Raw genomic sequence first — 20,454 nt, 5'->3', positions numbered from 1 at the left:
TTTGACATAACTGGATTGGGCCCCGCATCCCATCCTCTCTTGCTTCGTGTCTGCCTCCTTTCTTTCACCTCTCAGCATTTATGGAAAGGACAAGAACCACCCTCTTAGCTCCACCTGCAAACTTTCGTAGTTTCTGCATACCTGGTAGCATCTGAAAATGACAGAGCTGTGTGGAGCCAAATCCATGTCTCTTCTGAATGCTAGAAAGGCCTTCTTGAAGCCAAAGGGGCATGGTTCTATTTTGGAGGGACAGGATTTAGGGAACTAGGCTCTGCGAGGGATTCCAGTGTGTCCATGAGCATCAGGATTTAGGTCAGGGATGGTGAATCTGCCATTTCTCTCTGCCTAGAAAGGGCACAAGCATTATAGAAGATACTCCAATGCAGATGACAGAATGGCAGCTCCGGTGTGACTCCTCTGCCATTCTGTGGTGATGGAAGGAAAGATTCTTATTTCTTCTGCTGTACTTCCCCTTATTTCTGGAGAGAAACGCCTCAGCACACAGCTGTGCCCTTGAGGAAGGATTTGGGCCTATGGGAGAAAAATAACCTCTTTTTTTCCTCTCCGTTGGCCTACATTGAGGTAGGGGCACAAAGTGGTGAAAATTATAAACACTTTGGTTAAAAAAAAAAAAAAAAAAGTGTGTATAAATATATAATGGTCCCTGTATTGCTCCAGCAAAGGAATCACTCAGGAAGTGTGTGGCTACATCCAACTGCCTAAGCCAGGCAGTCAGGCCCAGCCAATCACCATTTTATTTAATCAATGAATGAATTTTTATCAAAGCTTCTCCTTCCACCCAGCACCAATGTACAGAGCTGACTGACGTCCCCTGGGTAAACGCCAGATTTCCAGAGACAACTGTGCTGCAACAAATGGGTGGAGGACAGTTGAAGAGTGGACAGGCGGGAGATATGGGCCGGAAGGGTAGCCAAGAACAGGGGTTAACTGAGGAGAAAAAGAGCAAGACTGGGAAGAAAAATCAGAGGTGGGGTATGAGAGTTGGAGAAAAAGGGGTGGAGAGGAGAGAGGTGCCATTGCATGTTTTTCTGTTCTGGAAGGGGTTGAAAGCACTGGCTTACGAGGAGCAGAGGAATCAGACATCGGAAGAAAACATCTGCTTTTCTTTGCATCTTCTGTATTTTACTTATCTTTGGACGCCTCTTCTTTTCCTTTTCAATTTGCTAGCTGGGTCTGCTCACCTCCCCTTGTTCTGCTCCTCCCAGAGGAAGAGCACGTGGTGCTGCTGCTGCTTTGCACCTTTTTCCATACTGCTCTGTTCCCCCTCACTCTCCACACGTTGTCCTGATCCTCAGCTTCTCCAAGGTGCAGTGGTGCTACACTCCAGCGTATAAGTTGACTCTGCCTGCCTGTCTCCCACCCTTCTGCTCATCCCCACTTGCTGCTCCAAGAGGAAAAGTGCAGTTAGGGGAGGAGCACAAGAAAGATGATTGGGAGTGAAATTAACCAACCCTGAAACTATAGTATATCCAGACTTCAGAGCTTGGTGATTGCATTGTGCTTCTCCAGTCCCAGGAGCTGTGGAACAGAGTAGTGTGTAAAGATGGCTGGGAGCTGCGAAAGAGGAGACAATTGACAAATACTGGCTGAATCAAACCCCTTCATCTGTGTCTGAGAACTAACAGCACTTCCCGGGCATGACTGAATGGAAGCAAGATAACCCTGTAGGATCTCCACTGCATCCGATGAAGTGAGCTGTAGCTCACGAAAGCTTATGCTCTAATAAATTTGTTAGTCTCTAAGGTGCCACAAGTACTCCTTTTCTTTTTGCGAATACAGACTAACACGGCTGCTACTCTGAAACACTGAAAAGGAGTGGTTTGGAACTGGCCTGTTTAGCTGCCATTGCAATATTACCTAACATAGCCTATGCTTGAGGCCACTAAAATGTTGTTAAACTTGAAGAAAAATGGATGATAAGAAATCTATATGTCTGATATTGAAGAACCTTTTTGTGCCTGAAACACTGCAGGGATTTTTTAAAAAGGTCTAATTGTGTGAAAACATGACTTCATGTTGTTCTTGCAAGGTCAGGGAGGAATGTCTCACATCTGGAAGTCTGGGTTGGGGTAATACTCTCTTTCCAGGCATGGTCTTGATTTCTTGGGAGGGGTTTTTGGGGATTTTTTGTTTTTGTTTTGTTTTTTAAGGGTATAATTAAAATCACAGTAAGTCTGTGATACTGGCAAAGAGGTCACTTCCTGCTTCTGCTACCCATGCTCCTCAGACTGCTATGTTATCAGCCCTGATTACTAGTAATGTGCTGCTTAGATGTTACCACCTCTCCCGTCATAGAGGAGGTTTTCTCAAACTATGAGCCCTACGCTTATTGGTGGGGATATCTCTCCATCTACCCAGGCCCACATATGGGGCACCATCTGTGGCAAAGTCCCAAAAGAAGGGACATAAAAAAAGATTCATGTGGGAATTGAAAAGCATATAGGGATTTTGTTCTGTATTGTAAATTGCTTGTTCTGTAACCTGTGATTCTCTGTTTCTGATGTAAACAACTATCAACCACAAAAAACCGGGCAGGGGCACAAAATGTATCTGAAACATTCAGGTAGCACTGGAACTAGATCAAGTGATGCCCCCCTTGGAATGAGGGGCATTTGAGGGATATGATGGTTGAGCATGAATTGGTCTGCATGGAGCCTAAAACTCTTGTCCATCTTTTTATTTAGACCTTTGACAGTGAGCAATCCAAATTCTTGATTCCCTGTGTGAATCTTTCAGCGTGTACTGAAGTATCACTCACATGCTTTCATAGATTCGTAAGGGCCTGTCCAATCAACTAGTCTGACCTCCTTTATATCCATGCTTGGCAGAACTCATTTTTTTATACATAATTTTGACTGATAATATCAGTGTTTACTTTTAAGCATTTTTTCAGTTTTATTTATTTAAGTTTTCACAGTTCTGGGAAATTATGGGAGGAGCGGTCAGACAATAGCTATTTAATGATAGTAGATGTTGGGATTCAGGAAGTTAAAGTTTTATAACTGATAACACACACAAACTGTCAACATAACATGTCAAAATGTAAAGTGAAATCCTTAAATCAAGCTCTGATACCATTCTCCAGCAAGTTCTCATGTACTTTCTTATGTTACCTGTCTGTAAATTTCAGTTATTACCGATGGAAATATTTTCCCTTGTTCTGTCTGTGTATAGTGAAATGGGCATGGACATTTACATTTACTGATACAGTTACATTTACTGATAAATATCTAATCCTTCTAAGCCTTCATGTCATAGGCCATTATTTTTCACCCTGTTAGCCCTCTTTAGAGCTTGCTAGAGGGACTCAACAGGGTTTCCCCTGCAGTAACAACTCCTGCTCAGAGGGGATTTTGGTGCTAGCACTGAATGCAAAGAGACTTTATATCCTCTGCTGTTAATATTCCCTTTCTTCTTCCCTTCTCACCCCATGTCCCCCAGTGGTGCCCAGGTAGCTTGGAGCCATATGTGGGGAAGAGGAGGTGGTTGCTGTCTACCTCAAGGCTGGGGGTTCAAACAGGAGAAGATTGGAAAAGTAGATTAGGGTTATGGGGGCTTCCCTTGAGCCATTATTTCCTTTCCCTGTACAGTCCCACTTGAGCTCTTCATCTGGGCCCATGGGCCCCTGTTTCCCAGGGTTCACATGTCACTCTCCAGTTTGTCTGGGTCAAACTTACTGCATCTGGAGAGAAGCTATGGGGAGAGAAACAAGCTGGAGTGTGTTAGGCCTCTCACTGAAGTGTGCCCGGCCCTGACTACTATAACTGTATATCCTTTCGTAGTCAGGTGTTTCATTACTAGCTGATCGATGTGACTATTGAGAACCTGGAGGGTGGTGCTGGAGCTCATTTGCTTTGATAAAAATAGGGTCTCATGGAAAAACAGCTTGAGAGCCAATGCCACTGCTTCAATGGAGAAACAGTTAACAAGAGGCTCTGTAGGGCTAGATGTTGTAATTATATTTCAAATGTATAGTTCCTGTAAAGATTGTACATGGCACTGTACATTTACATGGCCCTTCTGTTTGTAAAAAACTTTACCATTTTCCCCCCCTGCAGTGTTTCCCACCTTTAATCCCCTTCTCAGATTAGCAGCTGCTGGTTTTCTGAAGTCATTGGAGTTTTTCCAGATTTATATTGGGAGCAAAATGTTGCCCCCCAGTCTTGTGTTTATGACTTTAAAGTGGTTGTGGAAATTGAAAGATTGAGTTGCTCATAATGAAAGTGTTCGGTATCAGCAACTACTTAAGCTGTAGGAGGACTGGGTGTTTTGGGCCAACAGCTGAGTAATTGCATTCTGCCTAACTTGGCAAGATAACAAACAAAAACCACCATGTCCTGATCATCTCAAAGGGATAAGTTGTTCCCTCTGTGTAGAATTGGTTGGGAAGAGTTAAATGGTTGCTGCCTTCCATCCCATAAGTTGTTTCAGTGGTGAGTGAAGTATCTTCCTTATATCCTTTATAAATCGAGCATTGGGAGCGTTGGCCGAAAGATGCTGTGTCAATATTATGCTGAAGTCATTGGTAAAATTCTCACTGGATTCAATGACACCAAGACTTGGACACTTACTATGTTGTTTATTTTTACAAAGTCCCTAAAATACAGGATTTAATTGTCTTTCTAGCCATAGAAACAGACACTCCCTGACAGCTGCACTTACAAAAGAGCATGCTCACTGTTGTTTGGGGTCTGTGTGAAATGAGCTTGGTGGGCTCTGTCCACTTTCCAGCAAAGAGGCAACCGTGTCACCAAAGCCGTTCTCTCAGTTGGCGGTTAGTGGTACCGGCACTTCTGCTTCCAGTCTTGGCAGAAGCAAGTATCAAATGGGGTAAGGAACTACCCTCTCGTGCCCCATTCAACCAGGCAAGAACAAGGCAGGTGAGCAGGGCAGCAAGGGAAAGATAGCTGTGTAATAGTCCTATGGATTGATAAAGGGCTTTAGTCTTCATTGCTGACAGTCTAGCACCTATCAACACTGAATTTATATATAAATAAAAACATGCCTTCTACTCAGACAGGATAGTGTATTCAAATACAGTCTTGATTGTGATCTTTGTGCTGATGATGGCTTAGGGACTGAATTTTCTGTCAAATTAACTTTTCCTTATACGCTTGCTTGGAGTATTTTATGGTGCTGGCGGCCACAACAGGTTCCCCGAGCTGACCTGTAAATCTCAGCCTTGCACAGAAGTGGTTATTGTGTCTATGGGAAAAGAGGTGATCCAGAACTGAGCTAGTACTGAAACGCTTTCTCTCTCGAGCATCGATTGTCGGATTGTATTAAATGAGTGCTGGTGTAATGATGGTTTCTGTCCACTGGGGTTGAATTGAGATCAGCAAATTAATTTCAAAAGGTGTACTCCAAATGGGCTTGACATAGCGTCTGCAGGAGTGAAGAAAGAAGGCTAACGCTTTCCCTACTAACTAATCATCCCTTTCTTTTACGCACCCCTCTTTCTCTTCCCCATGTGTCTGACGACTGTGGTTTAGACTTTAAAATGACATAGCCAAGGGGCGTTGATCTCAGGTGGGGGTGGAGAAAGTTGAGAAAAAATTAGAGGAAGACCAAGTGACAGGGAAGAAGCAGTACTGCTGGAGACCTAATGGTAGCTTGGTGCAGGTCGGCAGTAAGCACCGTACCTGGGAGCTGTTCCTCTCCACAAGCAACATTTCACATTTTAGAGGCAGGCTTATCTGTTGTTGGACTTAATAAGCGAAAGAGCCAAATCACGAAGGAGAAGATATGGAAAGTGCTGTTTGGTACTGCATTCCTCTGGGCTGTCTTAGTTCCCGCCGCTTGCCCCAGTGCTGACCCATCACTCTGGTATGGTCTCTTCCTTCCTTCCCTTGTTGCTTCTTCCCTCTCACATATTCTCTGTGACTCTTTTCTGCACCTCACCTGCTGCTCTCACCCTTTGTTTCCCCAACCTGATTTGTCTGCTTCTCTTCTGCCCAATCCCTATACTGATCTGTCCTTGTGGGGTTGCTCTGAATTGCTTTCACCCCCTGCCTCTACACTACCAGTTCTCAGTGCTGGTAGTGGGGTGGGCTTGGTGGAAGGAGTTCTCCTGGCTCGCATCATCTGCTTGTGAAGGGACAGGAAAGAGCTGTATGAAGTAATCAGAGGGTCAAATCTGCCCTCACTCAGTTGTCGGGATCTCGGCAGCTGGAGGGGGTAGTGAAGGAGTCCATCCTGCTGAGCAAGGGTTTGGTTCTGTCCTTGCTCAGGTAGAGTTCCAGATGTCCTACTCTTATAAGGACAGTCTCAATGTTTGAGGCTTTTGTCTTACATAGGCACCTATTACACCCCACCCACTGTCCCAATTTTTCACACTTGCTATCTGGTCTCCTATCTTCAGGTCTTCACTATTTATATTCACTATTTCACTATATATATGCCTGGGGTATGGGAATGGAATAGCGTTGTCAAACCTCCAGGATTGTGCTGGAGTCTCCAGGAATTAAAGGTTAATCTTTAATTAAAGATTATGTCATGTGATGAAACCTCCAGGAATACGTCCAACCTGAATTGGCAACCCTAGAATGGAAAGCTGCTTGTCAGCTGCTCCCGACCCACACAATCTACCTGACCAGCTAATTGACCAAAATACTGAGCTTGGGTCGGGGAAATGTGTGGCTGTCCAGCTTTAGGGCAGGACTGTTCCACTTGGAGAGAGCTGGCTTTAAGGCTTCATGATCACAGCAATCATCAGTCTGGCTGCAGAGAGTTTCACAGCCAGCTCGAGTAGAAGCCAGTCGTTTCTTGCACGGCTAGTTGTTCTGGGGATCTTCAAAAATTTCTGGCAGCCAGTTTTAGTTGTGCAACCTCTCAGCTGCCAGAACGGATAGAATATGATCATATCACATGAAATGCATGCAAGGTCTGCTATAGCAACTGTATTTCAAAGAGACAACACATATGGTGGCTGGTTCTTTTTGGAATAATATCTATAAGCTGAAGATGTTTTATTCAAAAAGGCTGTAGCTTGAAAGGCTAGGGACGTGCTGATTGTTTGATATATGTTTAAAGAAAGGCTCCTGTGTGGTGGTTTGTATTTATTTATTTATTTGGCCTATTGAATCTAATTACTGGGAACTAAAATGATCATTTGATTGCACTTTTATCTGGAATTATTCTTCTGTAGAGCCAGTCTTAATAATATATAATAATATGTTGCATTTGTACTGTATGGCATTTCTTGTCTGAGAAACTCAGAGTGCTTTACCAAGTATTCATTAATTAAATAAGCTGCACAACACCACTGTTAAGTAGGTGAGTATTCTTTGTCCATCCCCATAAGCCATGTAGGAATCTTTCTGCTGCTCCTGACCCACCCTTTGAGGCATTTTAACAACCAACCAGGTTAATTAAATAGAAATAGCTCGACTTGGAGGAATTCATTTTTAAAATATAATTCCAAAGCAGCATAATGATTATTTTTAAGCATTTAAATTTTTTTTATCAATTTTAATTTTCACAGTTGCAGAAGAATATGGGATCTAAGCATTTTTTTGTGTTTATTGATTTACATTTTCACTGTTGTGGGAAATTATGTGGGGGTTAGATAATTATTTAATGACTGTAGATGTTGGGATTCAAAAAGCTAAAGCTGTATAACTATTAAACACAAATTGTCAACATCACATGTCAAAATACATAAAGTAAATATCCCTAAATCAAACTCTAATAAGTTCTCCATCAGCATTTTTCTTACTTTGTCTATCTGTAAATTTTGATTATCATCAATGGAAATATTATTTTCCTTGTTTTGTGAATATGGTAAAATTAACATTTACAGCAAAAAATCTAATCAGTCCAAGCCTAAAAATAATATTTTGCCTTCACTATGCATAGCAAGTTCCACTGACAGATCTCCCAGTCATTCCTGCTGGATTTTATTAATTCATGGCCAATAGAATCTTTCTGTCTTGTAGGCTGAACTACCAGAGTAGTTCTTGCACACGTACATGTGTGTGCGCGTGCACACACACACAATTTCTTTGAAGATATGATTTGTGTGCATAGTTGACAGCTTCTCACACTCCTTGCACCCTTTAAGGATCACAGGACTCAGATACACATGCACATCAAAATGCCATTTTTTTCGGTGTGGGGCAGGTGCACAGAGCTTTGAATGGTTATCCCTAAATTTAGAATCTGATTTTATGTTTACTTTTACCCCACCAGTCTCTGCTCAAAAACACAGCCATGTTTAAAATCTTTACTGATCTGACAAGACTTGTTATTAAAGTGCATATTGAAAACAGTGCTATCAAGGTGAATGAAGGCAGGGTATGAGGGGAGGGTCTCCTCCATAGTGCACTGGCAAATCAGCCATGAAACAAGGGTACAGCAAAACTCTCAGCACTCCAGGAGCCCTATTCTGCAAGGTGCTGAGTGTTTCTGAAAATCCAATGTGTACCTTCCTCTCCCACTGAAATCAAGGGCAGGAGCAGGGAAAGGAAAAGAGACAAAATCATTAGACACACTCAGTAAGCACTGGGTGCTGATGAAGCAGGAGGAAGCTGTTTGTGCCTCCCCTTTCTTGAGCCTTATTCTCTGTCCCTCACAGCATGGTTTAGAGCAGTGGTTCTCAACCTTTTGGCGCTCAGGACCCATTTTTAAATGTCTGTGGCCTGTCACGGCCCTGTAAATAGTCTGGGGACGGAGGCCCTAGGGTGGTTTCAGTCCGATACTACCCCCTGGAGGGGGTTGGGTCCTGCCCAGCACTCACCCCACAGTGGTAGATCCTGCAGTTGCTGTGCTGTGGGGATGACTGAGCGTGGCTCTGGGCATTGCAACCTCTGGGGTTGCAGTGCCACTCAGGTTAAGCCCCACCTCCCTGACTGGACCAAATTTTTGTAAGTGGAGCTGGCTCATGAGGTGGCAGTGCCACTCACTCAGATTTGGCCTACCCGGACTCCTGTCGACATGACGGCTGGGCCAAACCTGAGCGGCGCTGCACCCCCGGAGGTTGTAGTGCCTGGAGCAGGGAGGCGAGCCCATCCAGCGTTGTGGGATGGGAGCCACAGGAACAGCCACACGACACTTCGAAACATTCTGGCAACCCAATATTGGGTCCCGACCCCTGGATGGAGAAACCCTGGTTTAGAACAACCCCACGAACTAATTCACCAGAGGCTGATTGCTGTAGTGCAGTGGTGCTACAACCAACATTCCCTTCCTCGCTGCTTCAGTGCTGGGGGCTGGGAGGGAGAGATGTAAGAGCAGGCCTCGCTGGCTGTTCGCCACCTGGGGGTTCGCTCCCTCCAGGGAAACCCCTGCGGGCCAGCTGCAATGACTGCCAGGCCCTTTCATGATGCCAGGCTCTGGTTCTGAAGGTGTGTGTTTAAAAGAGAGTGACGTCTTGCTGTTTGAGGGCACCATCCTGTGCGGTGCTGAGCATCCTCAGGAGCCACTTTGAAGTCAGTGGGTCCCTTCATGTAGAAATTCTTCTAATCATCAAGCCTTTCCCAGCTGATCTAGGAACTATCCTGTAAATTTAACACTTTACACGTAGAAGAAGCCATTCATCACACACACGTACACACACACATGCGCACACACACACACTGAAACCGCTAAACAAATTTCATTCCTCCATCAAACGTACATTAATTAAATGTCTCCAAGAGCATACACAGTAGGAGTGTGGCAGTCTCTCTCCCTCCTTCCCTCTAGGCATCTTGCAATGGGACTATTTTTCTTGTTTTACATTAATGAAGTCTTCAGTGTGCCCACTTTTACACCTACACATGTACTGAACATCTCCAAGGAGACAGAGAAACCCTGAGTCCAGCAATGGTGAATCCTCCAGTGAGAAAGCAGGCTAGAGTCCCAGGCAACTCCTCTAGGCATCTTAATTTCCAGATGTCCCCCACAGATAGTCTTTGGCTCTTGCAGGCAGGCTCTCTCCAGTGGCCCCCTCCTTTGCATCTGAAATGTTGGTGAGTGCACCAAGCGTCTGCAAATGGGCTAGGGAGAGGGACATTCTTCCCATTTTCCGTCTCCTCCTCCCTTCTTTCCCCCTCTTCATCAAGCAGTGTAGTCTTTTCACACCTGCCTGGCTCCAGTTCTGAGCCCCTTTCTCAGTGTTGGGGGGAGTGTGTTTCATAATGTTCCAGCACTACCTGATCTGTCTCTCACCTTTCTCCCAGGAATCAGGCCTCACCCTTAAGTCCCCTCTTAAAGGTACAGCGCTCCCTGGTTACTCTTTACTCACTTTCCATTGAAGCTTGCTCGTGGGCTCTGTAGTTGATGTGCCACAATCTTGTTGGACTCTTTTGGGGTGCAAGGGATACAGCACTTTCTCCTTGGGCTGTTTTTCTCTGCCCTCTCTCCCCCTTACCTTCACATGGCTCCCACTACCAACCGAGCCTTTACAAAGAACCATTATTGACATTAAAAAGCAGTGCCTCCTTAGCCTGAATGCCTCCTTTTATGGCGTTGTCTCTCTCTTGCCTAATGCCACTACCTCTGGCTGCTCCTTCTATGGTAAATTTCCAGAAACCTCTCTTGCCCATGTTGGCCCTAGGAGGATTGCACCTGTTATAATGACGTACAGCACATGTATTAACACCCCTCCTAGAAGGGAGAATCCAGTTAATTGCCCTGCTTTGCTGTAGAAATGCCAGACTATAATGGCCCAATTAGGAACAAAAAGAGTTCATAGTAAGCCATTTGCTGAGGGCCCAACATCCAAGCCAATCTGATGGGATGTCTGAGCCTTTCCAGCTACATACAGTTAGATAAATCTACAGTAGTCACTATGGAAAAATCAGCAGTTACCCACAGTTACCAAATAGTAGCAGTGACTCCGCTATCTTCGTATTTCTGTATGGTTAAAATGGGAGATCTAATGGTATGTCACACCATTGCATGCGAGTGCAGTGCTCAGATTTTTAATGTAAACCACTGTAGTATGAGCACAAACATGCCTCAGGATTTCTTTGGTGAGTATGCTTCTGGGAGTAGATCAACATCTGATGTTCAAAGGGATGGCCTGATCAAATACTACGCGTGTGGCTTCCCACATTTTGTGCAGTACACACTCAATTTTTAAAATTCTTTTCTTCCAGGCTCTGCAGGTGGCACGACAGTTTCTACTGCAGCAGCAGCAACAAGTTAGTGGATTAAAGTCACCCAAGAGGAATGACAAACAGCCAGCCCTTCAGGTAAGAAAAGGGTGTGGGCGTGGGTGTATATATGCAAATACATTGCTAATTAAAGATAAGGAACAATGGAATATACAAATTTAGGCTGAGATTTTCAAAGTTCTCTGCTTTGGCCTAATAGGCTTCAGTTGAAGTCAATGCCAAAACTCCCGTTGGCTTGAGTGGGCACAGAGTGAGGTCAATGCTGGGTGCTTTTCAAAATCCCGCCCCAATGTAGACATATACCTTGACAACATGTCTTTGTTGGGAGTTGGTGGAGAAGATTTATCACAGAAGTGAATGGGTTTTTTTTTTTGTTCTACGAGTCCGTTATCGTTGTAAGACTTGAACATTTTTATTTGAAGACTGTTCCGTTTACATTCCATGTTCACCCAAACCATCAATTTGCTACGTCAAGAGTACTCTGAAACCATTATGATATTGTATAATCATTTTTTACTGTATTTTGGGCTGTAGAGCCTCAACAGGGGTCCTATGTTCGCAGCTTTTTTAGGAAGCCTAAATATTATTAGGCTTTGCAGGGCTGTTACAAATTCAGAAGGCTAAAACCAATAGACTATCTCCAAATAAAAGATATATGCATAAATGTGTGGTTTTTGGTGTAGCCTACTAGTCAGGATGGCTAAATTATGGGAGCTAGAGATATGAGAGATCAAATAGGCCATCTGGTTAATGACAATATAGAATTGTTCCCTACATCTCGTTTCCTGTTGTTTTTGCAGTTCTAGTATTTAGAAGCCAGAAGTAACAGTGGGATTTTCACCACTCTCCTTAGAATACTATTCCATAACATAACATGACACTTAGGAAGTATTCCCTGGTTCCTAAATTATCTTTTTCTTAATTTCATCCCATTTATCTAAATTACAGTCCTTGTAACTCTCTAAACAGTGTTTCTCAAACTGAGATCTGCAGACCCCTGGGAGTCCCCCAAGGGTACTTCAGGGGGTCCATGGTCCCTGTTCCCGTCCAGAGGCACAGCAGGGCTAAGACAGGTTCCCTGGCTCTGCTCCAGGAAGTGGCGGCATGTCCCTGCGGCCCCAGGTGGGGGAGGGTCAGCGGACCTCCACATGCCGCCCCTATCCTGAGCGCCAACTCTGCAGCTCCTGGCAGTGGGAGCTGTGGGACAGTGCCTGGGGGAAAGGGTAGCGCACAGAGACCCCTTGGTCCTCCCCGCGTAGGAGCCGCAGCCAGAGAAATGTGCCAGTTGCTTTCAGGAGCTGCCAAGGGTAAGCACCGCCCCTGACCACCTCCTGTGCCCCAACTCCCTGCCAGAGCCCACACCCAAACTCCTTCCCAGAGCCCACTGGTCTAAACAATTGCTCTCCATTCTTCGTGTTCAAACTCTTCAAATGTGTAGATGTTGTCATGTCCCCTACATAGCTCTCTTTTGCCCAACTGTACGTCTTTAATTCTTTAGATCTATTCTAATAAATCAATACTTCCAGACCCCTGATCATTTTTTCTTATTTATTATTGATGATAACTTTTGTTGTTATTCCCTTCTGAATTCTGGTTTCTCAGTGTATTTCTGGCAATGAGGTGTCCACAACTAAATGTAGGAGTTCAAGTGGAGTCACATCAGAGTCCTCCAGAGAGGGGCTGTTTTCTCACTGTTCTGTGCTCTGATGCTTCTGCCTTTGTAGCCCAAAATTATATTGGTCTTTTTTTGTTTGTTTTTTTTTGTTTTTGTTGCCATAGTGCACTGTCAAACTCAGGTCTGAATTGCTTTCCCTATTTTTTTTTTATTTGCTGTACTTATCAACCCTAGTTCTCTGACAGCATTAGTTCGTCTTTTGCCTTTCATTAGATTTGTGATTCAGATTCTTTTCTTCCCCAAGTAAAGCTTCTGTTGTCTTTCAGCTTGAAGTAGAATATGGAAGATAAAATCAATGTTGCTACAAAACTTGAAAATAAAGCTTGTGGGCCAAATTCTGCAGTCCTTACTCAAACTCCCAATAAATTCAGTGAGAGTTTTAGCTGAGTAAGCATTAAGTGTTAACTGAAGAATTTGATGCAATAATGGTAATTTGTAGCATTTAAGTGGTGACTTTATCTTCAGAGCTCTTTGTAAATATGAATCCCCAAAACATCTCCAGGAGGATAGTTCAATAAGTAAGTACCATTATCACGATGTTGGGTGGGGAAACTGAGGCAGGCAGGTTGACTGACGAGCTTAAGATCATAGAAGGAAATTTTAGAGGTGAGATTAGGATGCATGAATTCCTGGCTCCCAACCCGGTGCTCAGTCTGCTCAGCAACACCTCTCTCTCTCTATATATCTAAACTATTATTCCTTTGGAAAGTATTAATTGTTCTGTTGATGGGCAAATATACATTTTATTGGAAGTGTGGAGCACTGTAATCCAAACTGTTATATTAACACTTCCAAAAACATTTTATTTGGTAAATCCATAGCTGATCCGTATCCTTTTAATAGACTCTTCCACTGGGGACATTTTTAATGAGATATTGTGCTGGCTAGGTCCAGTGTCAGGTAGTAAAAGAAGTGCTTTGTTGTGCAGATGTCTTAAGAATAGCTCCAGAGGATAAAATATGACTGTGTTGCCCTTTCAGCTGTGAGCTTATTTGTCAGGATTCAAATAAGTTGAAAGGATCAAACCAAACAGTTTCCGTAGTCAGACTGGGAATTGTGTTGCAGAGGTCAACAGTGAAGGCCACATTGCAAATTCCATAACATAGCCAATTGTTGTTACATATTAAAGTACTGGAGCAGCTCCGGCAGTCAGAGACACAATTAAAATTCTAATTTATTAATGTATACAGAGAGCAGGCCCAGTCTGTCACTCACTGATTCAAATGACTGCCCATTCTTTTTTCCCCTCACTCCTGGAGCTTTTGCAGTCTTAAACATACTGCAAGTCTTCTTGCATATAACAGACCCTGAATGCCTTGGTAAAATGAGAATGTATTATTTCAAAAAACAAAAAAACAACCACTCTAGAGCATTGGTTTGAGATTATTGAGAAAAACACACACAAACACACACATATCATCATCTGCCTGATCACATTGCTCTAAATAGGAGATATCATTTCTGTCATACAGTTTACAAAATCAGCCTATATAGTTTCCATTCCAAAAATGTGTCCATTTTAGAAAGTTTATTTAAATAATGAATCAAGTTGTCTTTGCATTTAGTAAATGACCATAACATTTAATCCCTTTGGATAGGTACGGTGTTTACTGGATGTTGCTTATTTTTGTCCGTTACAGAATACTATAGAAATTTCTTTGATCTGCTTTTTTACATGCTTGGCAAGGGCATTGCTGAAAAAAGCCTTTAGAGCTCTGTTTCTATGAAATGTGGGGGGAAGGGAAGAAGTTAATCTAGAATGTTGGTTCTGTTAATAAGACTCTTTGTGGCCCTGCCCACCCTTGAGTTCATGAGTTGACAGGCAGGGAGGTTAGGCCAGCTTGATAGGAATATTGAATGTAGTTCATACATATACGATTTATGGTTGCTGCAGAATATTGCTAAGTGAAATCTCAGTCTCAGGCTCTCTAATTTAATACTGGCTGGCAGGCTTTGTCATGTAAACTGGACTGGCACAAACAGATGTGGAAATTTTAGTCTAGTACAGTGCTATGAAGCTAATTTATCACCTTGCTAAGAATCATTTCTCATGTACCTTGTGATTTACTGATAAAATAGCCAGAGCATTTAAATACACCTTAGCATCCTATGATCTCATTAGGACATCATACCATGAATAGCTTTCACGCAAAAGCATGTTTTACACTGGTCATTTTCAATATCTCTTGACCTCAATCGCTACAGCCAGAGATCTGTTTTAGCAAATTTTAGATGATTGGTGTATGAGAACTTGGATAGAAAAGGGGTGATGTGTTCTTCTCATAGTTTAAAAAAATAAATCTCCACATATACTATGACTCATATTTTGAGCATATCTCACACTTCCTTGCCTTATATTTGGCAGTGACTTCCAGTTTCACAGCCTGATGATACAAACAAAAGAAAATAAAAGTTAAGGAATGGATTTAATAACGAGCAATTGTGGGAGGTGGAATTCACAACCACAAAAATAGGTGAGGAAGAGGCAAATCTTACAAATACTTGCCATGGATGTCATATTCCCTTGAATATGTGAAACTCTTATTTCAGCCATCCACGTGTGCTGAGAGCCCAGAAAATTCATACTTTTACCCAGCCAAGACAAATTTACTTGTATGTTAATAGATTATTTATTGATTAAAATTTGCAGGTTTAATTGCTGATTCTCTTGGTGATTATTCATTTTGGTTCTTTAAGCATGTTAGTTGCTGGCATGAATACATACATTGGAAACAAATCAAGAGACACATTTTCTCCCAAGAAAGTAAAAGTCCATGTGTATTTTGGCAATGCTAAAAATATTCTTTAAAAAAAGAAGTAGTAAGTGTTGTGTGTTACATTGAATTGAAAGTTGGACATAATGGCTTAAAATGGATTTACAAAGTTCAGGGCAGGATTTTGCATTTGAAACTGATAAGATGATGCACTTTTTCAGATTAAATGATAATCATTACGTAGTAGATAGAAAGTTGTGAGATTTACCAAGATGGAATTTTTTTTCCATTGATGGTGAAGGGTTCTATTAAGAATTTGGCAGATTTTTTGGTTAGGACGGGTTTTCACCTTAGCATTCCTGTTTGGTGCTATATAAAAAATGCTTTAGGCTGTTCTTTTGTTTAGCTTAATGCCACATGATGTATCATGTTGGTACCTCTTATCAATATCATGAGAAATAGATAAGATAAAGAGCAAAAAAACCACAAGAGGTGATGTAGAAATCAGCAGTAGTGTGAAATTATAGGTGGTTACAAATTTTAAGGGCATTTTCCTTTTTAATTTTTTTAATGAAATTAGAAATTTAACTAGCAACTCACTATGCAATTAAAGGTGAAGTGAAGAATAATTTTACCCTTGGGCAGATTTCTGTGTTTCTTGTGCAACCGTTGGCATAACTAAAAGCCTAGGGATCTGCATACGTTTTACATATTAGTGGTACATTTAACTAGTGATAAACAAAGATCCCTGAGCTCAGGTCTGAGCAGTTAAATAAAGGAGAAACTGGGATTTGTTTGTTTTTTAGAAATGTATTTAGTTGTAATTCTTAAATCTACAAGACATCCACTTGCAGATTAGGGGTGAAATCCTGACCCCACATGAAAGTCAATGGTAGTTTTGTCATTGCCTTCAGTAGGGCCAGCATTTCACTCTTGCAAGGTTTAAATGGTTTTCCTAGTAAAAATTTCAGTAGCCTCCATTTGAATTCTTCATTTTGTATTTATTGGTTTTTTACTAAAGGAGCTTTATAACTCCTTTCATTTGATAAAATATATATGGGGTCGTGTGTGTGTTTGTGTCTGGATTTTGAGCCATTGTGATTCACCTTATTCCGGCTCTATTACCAACCAGGGGGGCTAGCAAATTACATGTTTTTCTCAAATGAAAGCTGTGATTTTCATGTAATTATGTGACTCCAGCAGTTGGAATTGTTAAGAAAACTGTATTTGTACAGTACCTAGCACAATGGGGTCCTAGTCTGTGGTAATACAAGTAATAAATACTACTACTACTACTAAATATTGTGAGAGTTTGATTATATATTAAATATTGTGAGACCACACAGCGTATGGTCAGCAAGTATTTTCATTTTATAGATGGGTAAACTGAGGCACAGCGATGGTGACTGGGCCAAGGCCATGGAGTGACTTAAGGTATGTCTACACTGCAGTTGGGAGGTACTATTGCAGCCCAGATAGACTTAGCTAGATTAAAGCTAGCTCAGGTAACTCGGCTACCAATAGCAGTGAAGCTGTGGAAGAATGGGTTGGCCACCCGAGTACAGACTGGTGGGCTTGTCGTTGAGCAGCTAACCCGTGCTGCCCCAGCTTCACTGCTGTTGATACCTGAGCTAGGTAGATTAAAGCTATCTCTGGTAAGTATACATATTCTGCAATCACACCTCTAACTGCTGTGTAGACCTATCCTAAGAGGCAGAGTCAGGAGTATAAGCCAGTATCCCTCATTCCCAATTCCCTGTGCTATTAGACCACCCTGAGATCAGGGTTTTGTTTGTTTGTTTGTTTGTTTGTTTGTTTGTTTGTTTGTTTTTACAAGTTTTCTCCTTGTAGGTTAAACATCTAGGGACATTTTTTTTTAAAAAATGTGATTTTTTTTTTTAATCGGATTGTTTAGAGAGTAGTCTAGGGCTAACTATGTGTCAGAACATGGCTTGGAGTTTGTTACAAACATCATGGAAGAAGAAAATGAAACATTCTTGACTGGTCAGAAATGTGTAAATTGCTGACAAAATGACACATGTAATTAAGAGTTTTCCTGCCATTTTACCTTGTGGTTTACACCTACAGTGTTGAAAAAAGACAGTGACTCCCACCTCGCTAATTACCATTATCACTGAAATGGTAGGGTTTGAGTCATTAGTTCCATGTGCATTTAATTAGAGGAAGGCTGAAATTGGATTTAACTTATTACTTTTTCATGGATCACTTTCTTGTCATCACTTCAAATTGGATTGCAGCCCCAGGTAACTAATTATGAGAGCCACAGGATCAAGAGTGAAAAAAGGTAATTAGGAATAACACTGTCAGACCCTTGCTGATAGTCCACTTGTGTGTTGGGAAAAAATGAGAGCAGTATTTTGTAGTATTACAGATTAGGGAGTTAAAGGTATGCACTATTGCTAGGAATCATGGGAGACTGCCACCACCTATAGTAGTTTATATGATGTACAGCTGGGTTGAAGATGTTATATCGACATGGTTCCACAATCACCTCCTTAATACCTAGATTAAACTTGTAAAAGCAACAGATTGCTTATAGGTATGAGGCGTCTCAACAATGGTGTAGTTAGGGGTCCATACATATATGAGTACAGCAAGTTAGAATTGCTAATGTATTAATGAACATAGAAATGATCTTTTTGGATCATTAATACCTCACAAGAAGATACATCGGTCAGTCCAACAACAATGACGTTCATGATCTGTGTATCAGGATTTTAGTCACTATTTCCAGCATGCTAAAATCAGGACATTACTTTCTTTTGTCTGGTTGGTGTTTGCTTTTTTTAGATATTGTAGATAGGATTGCTAAATTATTTTTTCTTCAGAAAATGCTTTAAAACAAATGGATTTATTTCCATGTGCAGAACAGAATTCGGAACTGCAAGTAATCAATTTTATTGACACAGTCTGGAAAAAATGTTGATTAGAGTTCAAGGATGTGAAAAGATTGAAATTTAAAAGCACCTAGCACTGAAAGTAGCAAAATTTGAAAAGTAATTTCATTAAGCAAAGAAATCTATTGTGTAGGGATCACTAAGAGGAGAGTTATATTTGGGAGCTAATGATATTGCAAGGAGGTAATGCATCTGGGGCTTTTTTATCTTTAAAAGAGCAAAAAAAATGGTAATTTCTCATAGTGATTCAGAGTTCAAAGACATAACATAGTTTCTTAAAGTTGTGTAAAATGGATGTTCATGTTCTGCTAATATAAGCAAATATTTGTAACTCAGTCTTGAGTAAGTGATGCTTGCTTATTGTTTCCTGATGCAAGTAAAGTATAGGAAGTTATGTGAACTTCATGCAGAAGATACTAAACAATCAGACTTCAAGAATGATGCATTCCAGTTACAGAAATTACTAGTATTTCTTTCTTTACATCATAAAATACATCTAGAGATTAAAAAATCAACTCAAAAACAGAAAAGGTGCCTTTTTTAATACATCTTAAGTCGAATTAGAGTTTTTATACATAATATTCATCTGTGGTTAAAAAGGGGGCAACCTAAGGTCAAGTGATGCACTGTTTCCATTTTTCCACGTGTGTGTGTGTGTGTATAATAAAAGCAACCTCCTTTATTTTGTGAGTCTGCAGGAATTTCTGATGAAGTGCAGAGGTCACTTTTCTGTCAATTTGAGTAGACAGCATTTTTGAACTACCGTTTTTTGTTTTGTTTTGTTTTTTTTGTTGGTTCTCCCCCCCCCCCCCCGCCCTTTGCTACAAACCATGGCGCTGTTCTGACACATGCACATTACAGTGCTTCAATCTGCAACTTATTAATGCACAGTACTGGAGCCTATCCAGTGGTTAGAAAATTTCCTGAAGCCTAAAATAACAGCAGTTGGTGCAAGTGCCATAGAACAGAAGTGACAATGTGGGGCAGTCCGGTCCACTTGGCAAGATGCCCAGGCAGGAAAGCCAGCTGAGATATTAAAACAGAGAGATTGAAGCCATGCATGTGGGTTATGCTTGAAAAGTTTGGTCCTGGGAGAGAGGGAAGGAGGAAACAAAACCTCCTGTGACCGTAAGACGTCTTCTGTTTTCCTACCGATATTTATTTATTTTTTTATAAAAGAGTTTTCAAGCACTTGTCAAATAACCAGGAATGAAGGAAATAGGATCCGTTCTTATCCATTCAGATGATTCCTGCTACGTGTATGAGCATAACTGGGGGGGGGGGGCGGGGAATAGCCCTTGTAATAGAAATCTCCAGCTTCCAAACTGAGGCCTGGGAAACGGAGAAAAGTACGATATTAGTCAAACACACTTTAAGTAATTGTTAAATGTAATCACTGAAAAGCAGTTTGGAAAATGTACACTCAGGCAATGTGTGCATTGATGTAATTACGGTAGTTGTGAGGTGAAGTCATACCTAGTAACTGTTTTTTTTGTGTGTGTGTTGCCTAGCTTTTGTTACTCAGCTATGATATCATGGACAAAATATTATAAACATATCATGGCTATAGCATGCTTTTGTAACAAAAGATCAGGAACTTTTATTAAGTTTGTTTTTTTTGTCATATTGTAAAAATTTATTATGTGTACTGTGTATATTAGAAACAGATTGGGGTAATTCTGTCTAAATGAAGTCATCCCAACTATTTCCAGACTGTCTGTTTTTGGTTCTGAATAATTTTCATACATCAGATGGTTATCATATTTAGTAGCTTTCTACATTTAAAATAGGACATATCCCATTTTGAACTTTCATAGACTTTATCAGCCTTAGTTTCTAGGGATATTTTGTTGCATTAGTATTTTAAATTGCTGCATATTACAGAAACTGGCAAAGCTGAACTAAATTTCAACTTAAGAATTCAGGAGTCACTGCCATATCTGCATTAAAGCACTAGATTTTTAACTACTTAAGTCATACAGTAGTACTTAAAGCTTTCAGCAATACACAGTAAGGAAGATCCTGCC

The 20,454-nt window shown here is 41.4% G+C and overlaps 1 protein-coding gene across 46 annotated transcripts in view; it reads left to right on the top strand.

The window, feature by feature from the left end:
* FOXP1 (forkhead box P1) overlaps positions 1 to 20,454 on the top strand; it is a 510,145-nt gene that overhangs the window by 361,563 nt on the left and 128,128 nt on the right. For all 46 annotated transcript variants that reach the window (XM_043519263.1, XM_043519262.1, XM_043519271.1 and 43 more), the window contains one exon: positions 11,103 to 11,198. In XM_043519263.1, coding sequence (XP_043375198.1) covers positions 11,103 to 11,198 — 96 coding nt within the window. The remainder of the gene's footprint in view (positions 1 to 11,102; positions 11,199 to 20,454) is intronic.

This window comes from Dermochelys coriacea, chromosome 7 (genome assembly GCF_009764565.3).
Source record: "Dermochelys coriacea isolate rDerCor1 chromosome 7, rDerCor1.pri.v4, whole genome shotgun sequence".
In the NCBI taxonomy this organism is placed as follows: Eukaryota; Metazoa; Chordata; order Testudines; family Dermochelyidae; genus Dermochelys; species Dermochelys coriacea.
Note: the sequence above shows the minus strand (reverse complement) of the source record. Positions and strands in the feature narration are given on the sequence as shown.